General features: G+C 41.2%; 1 protein-coding gene and 1 non-coding gene across 2 annotated transcripts; both read left to right on the forward strand.

Annotated features, from left to right (window-relative positions):
• The first annotated feature begins 343 nt into the window (after positions 1 to 343).
• Positions 344 to 430, forward strand: trnastop-uca (transfer RNA opal suppressor (anticodon UCA)). The gene has a single exon. It is a non-coding gene; the product is annotated as a tRNA-Sec (tRNA).
• Positions 431 to 2850: 2420 nt separating this feature from the next.
• On the forward strand, positions 2851 to 7210 carry LOC139407864 (fos-related antigen 2-like). The gene is made up of 4 exons (XM_071151734.1): positions 2851 to 3123; positions 3410 to 3655; positions 4374 to 4481; positions 4604 to 7210. The coding sequence occupies exons 1-4, from the start codon at positions 3010 to 3012 to the stop codon at positions 5156 to 5158; spliced, it is 1023 nt and encodes a 340-aa protein (XP_071007835.1). The 5' UTR covers positions 2851 to 3009; the 3' UTR covers positions 5159 to 7210.
• The last annotated feature ends 272 nt before the right edge of the window (positions 7211 to 7482 follow it).

Below are 7482 nucleotides of genomic sequence, written 5' to 3' on the forward strand. Positions count from 1 at the left end.
AACCATGAGTGGTCAAATGTGTGTGTGATGTGTGAGTGTGGACATCTTCCATTAAACTCCCCTTAACTTGGACATCTGCCTCATCCTTGTTCTGACCGGATATTCTGTAGTGGTTGCTACCGGCCTTAAGCCAGTACCTAAGGTTTCTTATTATATTATATTCATGGTCCTTTGATTCTCTACAACCCTACACCTTTTTTTTCCTGCTGTGATTATGCATATGGAATGTAAATGTGCTTTCCTAATCACCAAATAATTGTAAATAAAATCATTTAACTACATAATGTAAAAACATATGTCAAATTGATGTTGAATATAAGGAGCCAGATGCTCTCTTAATTCTACCCGGATGAGTTTCAGTGGTCTGGGGTGCAGGCTTCAAACTTGTAGCTGATGATAGTCAAAGTGGTTTAATTCCACCTTCTGGGCAACACTGAAAATATGTCTGCTTTCCTCTGAGAAAAAATAAAATAATTGGCAAGATGGTTATGGAAAACAGCCGAAGTGGAATGAATTGCCAACAATAACAGAACTGTAGTAAAATTTACTTCAATCTAAAAAGCAATTATCACATTCCCTTTTCAAAGCAAAAAACCCAGTCTTCACACAAGTTTTACTACAAACACTATTAGACACAGTCAAGATTGCATTTATGTAACAACAGCAGATGTGAGATGCATCAATACAAGATATGTAACCTACCTCAGTTACCTCACACTGTATGCACATGATGTGGGTTCAGCTATGCCTATCTCTCACAGTTCAACTATATATACAGTCCATTCGGAAAGTATTCAGACCCCTTAAATTTTCCACATGTTACGTTACAGCCTTATTGTAAAATGTATTAAATACATTTTCTTCCTCATCAATCTACACACAATACCCCAGGCTTCTAGACATTTTTGCAAATGTATTAAAAATAAAAAACAGAAATACCTCATTTACATAAGTATTCAGACCCTTTGCTATAACACGAAATTGAGCTCAGGTGCATCCTGTTTTCATTAATCATCCTTGAGATGTTTCTACAACTTGATTGGAGTCCATCTGTGGTAAATTCAATTGATTGGACATGATTTGGAAAGGCACACACCTGTCTATGTGAGTTCCCACAGTTGACAGTGCATGTCAGAACAAAAAACAATCCATGAGGTCAAAGCAATTGTCTGTAGAGCTCCGAGACAGGATCGTGTTGAGGCACAGATCTGGGGAATGATACCAAAAAATGTCTGCATCATTGAAGATCCCCAAGAACACAGTGGCCTCCATCATTCTGAAATGGAAGAAGTTTATAACCACCAAGGACTTCATAGAGCTGTCCGCCCGGCCAAGATGAGCATCGGGGGAGAAGGGCCTTGGTCAGGGACGTGAACAAGAACCCAATTGTCACTGACAGAGCTCCAGCGTTCCTTTGTGGAGATGGGAGAATCTTCCAGAAGGACAACCATCTCTGCAGTACTTCACCAATCAGGCCTTTATGGTAGAGTGGCCAGACAGAAGCCACTCCTCAGTAACATTTCAGTTTTTTATTTTTAATACATTTTCCAAAATTAAAAAAAATCGCTTTTTTTCTCTCATTATGTGGAGATTGATGAGGACAAAAAAAAACATTTGAATCAATTTTAGAATAAGGCTGTAATGTAACAAAATATGGAAAACGTCAAGGGGTCTGAATACTTTCCAAATGCATTGTATAAATGCAGATGCCAAGTTGGCAGCGAGGTATTTAGGTCTCCACTGATGAAAACATATGTTGTGGCCTATTAATAATGTGAGATACGGTGTGCTGTGGACAAGACTCTGGGAACACCATGTTCTCCTTAAATACTTACAGGAACAGCAGCCAGGGTTTAAGACCCTCCATGGATATACCCTGTGCCCTGCCATTGTCCGCTCTGAAAAGAGGCGCATGTTAATCACACATAAAGCCCAGAGTTGAGCAGAGGGTCTGGTGAGCTCAGAATGAATGCATACACACACCATCCCAATAGGTGTAATTGTGGTCAGAAAGAGAAAGGCTAAACACACACACACACACACACAGGGGGAATCACTTTTCTCCTTTACAGAGAAATTCTGACTTCAATTTTTATATAGTTTTTATATTCCATTTTTTTTTTCAACACTCTATCAATCAATATTTAATTAGGTTTCTTATCTACTGTTCCTCTGGACAACACAATGCAGACAATCTCAGTCTGTTGTGAGGGGAGGCTAAATGCCGAAGGGAGAGAACAAAAGACTGCTGAAAATTAAAGCTCATCCACTTTACATAATGAGGGAGACGGACATATAAAAGAAGACTGCCTTGAGGTCCAGCTGAAAAAGTCCTAGAGAGAAGAAATAAAATATGTGTGCTTAAATACAGCAGTTATATGGCAATAACCACATCCAACCTCTGCTTACATCCGCTTGCTTCTGTCCAGATCTTTTACTCTGATTTCACAATTCATTCGCGGTTTCCTGTTTCCTGAGCGACATGTTGTTTTATTTGAAGCCCGAAGAAGCTAAGCCTACAGCTCTCATCTCTGCAGCGCTGGACGGAAACACTCTTGTATGTGACGTCAATTAAACCGTGGTAGCTACCCACACACTTCAGCTCTGACGGCAATTGTCCTTTTTTTGGATGCCTGCGTCAGCAAGACCTTTTTAAAATCACCACATGGCATACATGGAATCAGTTGACCATATTTGCAATTTCCATGATGTGTTAAAGAGTTTTTCAGACATTGTATTATCACCGAGGTACCGGATCTAGAATTTATCCCATTTGGCTATAAATAAGTTTCAGTCTTCACAGTCGCAGCTACCTCCGTCTCCCCATGCGCCTGGATGATGACGTGCAGGTCCAGGCAGAACGATAGATTTCAACAGCATCACTTCATAAAATATAGTCTTTCTATTGACAAATTAACTATTTAATTGGTACTAGTAAACGGCGACTAAATAATTAGAGTTTTGTCCACTGCCTTCTGAGTGTTTGTTGGCTCGCGGAACATACGGACCATGCATCTGAACCACTCCGCGGACCACGAGACCACTCTCCGTGGCGGGAAAAGGGGTCAGCTCGAGCTCTCCTCCGACGCCATCAATAGTTGGGCATCCTCAAAATCCCAACAGGTATTCGTATGCCTATTCTACATAAATTAAAATTACACGTTTGCTTCAAATAGCCTACTTTGTGAAAAAAAATACCATATATAGGCAATATTGATTGGTTGGTTAATTATGATAAAATGGAAATGAAGTGTAGGCAAGGTAAATAGGCTAAGGCAACAATTTCATTATTGAGTAGTACTACTTGGAAACAAGGTAAGACTGAAGCAGCCATAGCCTACCACTTTATAATGCAAAAGTTCATGTAGCCTACTGTGTTTCAATTGTTATTTTTTCTCTCCCTCGCCAGTATCCTGTCAAAATGCAGCTACCCAGCAGTTCCTTCATCCCCACCATCAATGCCATCACGTCCAGTCAGGAGCTGCAGTGGATGATCCAGCCAGCCATTCTAGCCTCCAAGCCTGGCCACTGCCTACCCTCTCACCCCTACCAGCCCCTGGACATCAGCAGTAGCCTGGGGCCTGGGAGCCACACAAGGCTCGGGGTAATACGGACAGTGGGCAACACGCATGGAAGGAGCAGGCGTAGTGATCAGGTAACAAACAGTAAGCAAAGACACTGTACAGGAAGACCGAGAGGCTTTGACTAAGGGATATGGATATGTTGTTAATATTGTGGATATAATAATGATAACATATTGTTATTGCAATATACAGTTTCTCACAGTAGATCAAAATATCAATGTATTCATACTGCAATATATTTTATTTCTGTAAGTAGCCTATAGCAGTGGTTCCCAACTCAGTACAGCTTTAAACTTTTTTTGGACGTTATAATAGTAGAATGTACATGGTGCAATTTCTAAATTGGGTAGTGCATCATCAGTTCCTCTTGTCATGTCAGTCATTGTGAACTTTAGTAAGCCATTTGTCAGAAATGACCAGATCAACTAGCGCATGTCAGCTAATGTTTTTTTATTTAGGTTTTTAACCCATATATATTGTTGTACATTTTTTTTCACTCAAATATCACATGCATACACATTAGGCATGGCAAAATGTGTAGATTTGCAGGAAATAAGCTTACAACCAGCAAAATTCTCTCCACCAACAAGGAGTGTGAACAGTTTGTGTCATGAACAGTGCTTGTGCCTATAGAAATAGATGCTGGAAGGGGGGCCCCGAATGAAAAGGTTTGGGAACCACTGGTCTATAGTATCTATCTCATGTTAGAGTTGACCTTTTTTATTAAAATGAATGGCATATCCAGCCGAATGCTGTTTCTCACTGTTGCTCACTGTTTTCCATCAACAGTTGAACCCAGCTGAAGAGGAGAGGAGAAGGTTGAGGAGAGAAAGGAACAAGCTGGCTGCTGCCAAGTGTCGCAACCACAGGAAGGAGCTGACCGACCAACTGCAAGGAGTGAGTCCAAACAGAGAGAATGACCAGTCAGTCAATACTGTAGCTCTACCTACCTACGGTTTTGTAAGTATTGATGGATGTTGATGGTTATGAACTATGAACTCTGTTGTCTGTCCTATAAGGAGACTGATGAACTGGAGAGAGAGCAGGCCTGCTTGAAGACCCAGGTTGAGAGGCTCCAGGAGGAGAGAGAGAAGCTAGAGCGCATGCTAGTGTTGCATGCCCCAGTGTGTCTACTGGGCTGTGACGGCCATCCCCAGGCCCAGCCACTGCCCCCTCCTGCCCCGACCATGTACCTCACAGCCACCTCCCCCCTGGCCAAACCCCTGAGCCCCCCTCCCGCGATAAAGCAGGAGCCTCAGGAGGAGATGCTGTTCTCCTTTCACCACCATGAACACTGCGCCATCAAACCCACCTATCGCCATGTAGAAGAGTACTGTCCCAGTGTCGACAGCTTCACCACCCCATCCATGGTGAGCTGCAGCCCAGCCCGTTTGGTGGATCTATCCTGTCCCATGCTGTCTCACCATCACCCCAGCCTGGGTGGGCAGGATAGGTCATTCCGGGAAGAGGCCCTTCCCAACAACTTGCTCTCCAAGCCTCTCCCTGGTAGTGACATGAGTCTTGAGGATGGACTACTGGGACCACGATTCTCCCCCAACTTGTTGACTCTGTAAGGCAATGATTTACAGTAAAGTGGACAAATATAATGTACAGCGCTATACTGTACTTTAATCACTATGGCATGTTCAGATGCTATTCTTTGAAATACTTGACCAGCAACTGATTTGGTCTGCCTGGTACAATGGAACTAATGGAATTGTCCCAAAAGTACAAACACCATGCTAAGGCCTAGATTCAATCAGATCGAGTGTTAAACTGTGATAGCAGACACACGAATAACAAATGTTTTTGCTGTCAGAGGTGGAACTGCGTTGGAGCCATCAAATCGGTGAGTAGCTGCTCTTGCAATCATTGTCAAGAAGCCACATCTGTCCCCACTCGCTTTGGAAGTTCAGAGCGAGAAAGTGTAGCCTATATATAAATAATTACGCTCAAATTGAAAAATAATTAAACTATATGAAGAGGATTTCTATCAGCCTAATTGATGTGTAGATTCCAGTGTAGATTCCAGATTCACATTCCAGTGTTCTAACTTGGAACAAGGCTGCATGTGATTTCTGTTAATGTGACTCTGTGAAGCTAATGGCAATATCCGCTTTAGGTATAATGCCTGGAGCTACTTGTGGATTTGACAGCTCTAACAGCAGTTCCACCTCTGACACCACCAAAACAACCGCAATATTGATACTGTCACTAAAGCGGTTCTGATTGAATAGAGCACTTTCTCAAGCACAGACTAGGCTATAGTATACTGTCAAGTATCTAAAAGTTTTTGACATGTGTATTTTACTGAGCTCTGGAGAGGATTCTTCCCTTGTAAGAGGAAGATAAAGGTTTAACTAGATATTCTTTGTTAATCAGAAATTAACATCACAATTCCTTTACAAGTTTGGCTCTTGTCAATACTTCAATCATATCCATTTTCAAACTGAAAATCGATTGACTGGTAGTTTGGTTTGTTAGACGCTAGATGGTGCTGCAAGACATTGCCTTGGCACAACTGTAAAGCACTACTGTAAATCACAATGGCAAATATTTATTAACCATTAGTTCTGTTTAGTATTTAATTATTTAATTGCTGTGCCATTTATTAAAGCCAATCTGTATGTAGAAGCCATTTTATGATTTTAAGTTGGAATAATGAGTTGTCACGACAATACTGACACATTTTCTACAGTCGAATGTGATATGAACACAATGCAAACATTTCTTACCATACATCTGAGGTAGAAGTGTCATAGCAATATTGTCATCCACAATTATTTGCTATAATGTTGACCTTTATATTTATCTCATATTGTGTGTTATTCATTCTTGACGGTTTTCATTAGGTTTCAATGTATTATTCGAGGCAGTACAATAAATTAATAGGAAGAGTATTTGTTGTAGAATTTGCTGTGAGAAACTTATTTTAAAATATGAATTGCTGGCAGTATGATCATAATATATAAGACCTCTCTGTAAGAATACAGACTCTGGGGACAAAACGTTATCTACAGTTGAAGTCGGAAGTTTACATACACCTTAGCCAAGACATTTAATCCAAGTAAAAATTCCCTGTTTTAGGTCAGTTGGGATCATTTCAAGAATGTGAAATTTCAGAATAATAGTGGAGAGAATTATTTATTTCAGCTATTATTTATTTAGTTACCTTCCCAGTGGGTCAAAAGTTTACATACACTCAATTAGTATTTGATAGCATTGCCTTTAAATTCTTTAACTTGGGTCAAACATTCCAGGTAGCCTTCCACAAGCTTTCCACAATACGTTGGGTGACAGAGCTGGTGTAACTGAGTCAGGTTTCTAGGCCTCCTTGCTCGCACACGCTTTTTCAGTTCTGCCACAAATTTTCTGTAGGATTGAGGTCAGGGCTTTGTGATGGCCACTCCAATACCTCGACTTTGTTGTCCTTAAGCCATTTTGCCACAACTTTGGAAGTATGCTTGGGGTCATTGTCCATTTGGAAGACCCATTTGCAACCAAGTTTTAACTTCCTGACTGATGTCTTGAGATGTTGCTTCAATATATCCACATAATTTTCCTCCTCATGAAGCCATCTATTTTGTGAAGTGCACCAGTCCCTCCTGCAGCAAAGCACCCCCACCCCCTTGGCAGTTGGGATGGTGTTCTTCAGCTTTCAAGCATCCCCCTTTTTCCTCCAAACATGACAAGGGTCATTATGACCTTACAGTTGAATTTTTGTTTCTCCAAAATGTACGGTCTTTGTCCCAATGTCCAGTTGCAAACCGTAGTCTGGCTTTTTTATGGCTGTTTGGAGCAGTGGCTTCTTCCTTGCTGAGCGGCCTTTCAGGTTATGTCGATATAGGGCTCGTTTAATGTGGATATAGATACTGGTGTACCTGTTTCCACCAGCATC

The sequence above is a fragment of the Oncorhynchus clarkii genome, chromosome 4, assembly GCF_045791955.1.
Source record: "Oncorhynchus clarkii lewisi isolate Uvic-CL-2024 chromosome 4, UVic_Ocla_1.0, whole genome shotgun sequence".
NCBI lineage: Eukaryota > Metazoa > Chordata > Actinopteri > Salmoniformes > Salmonidae > Oncorhynchus > Oncorhynchus clarkii.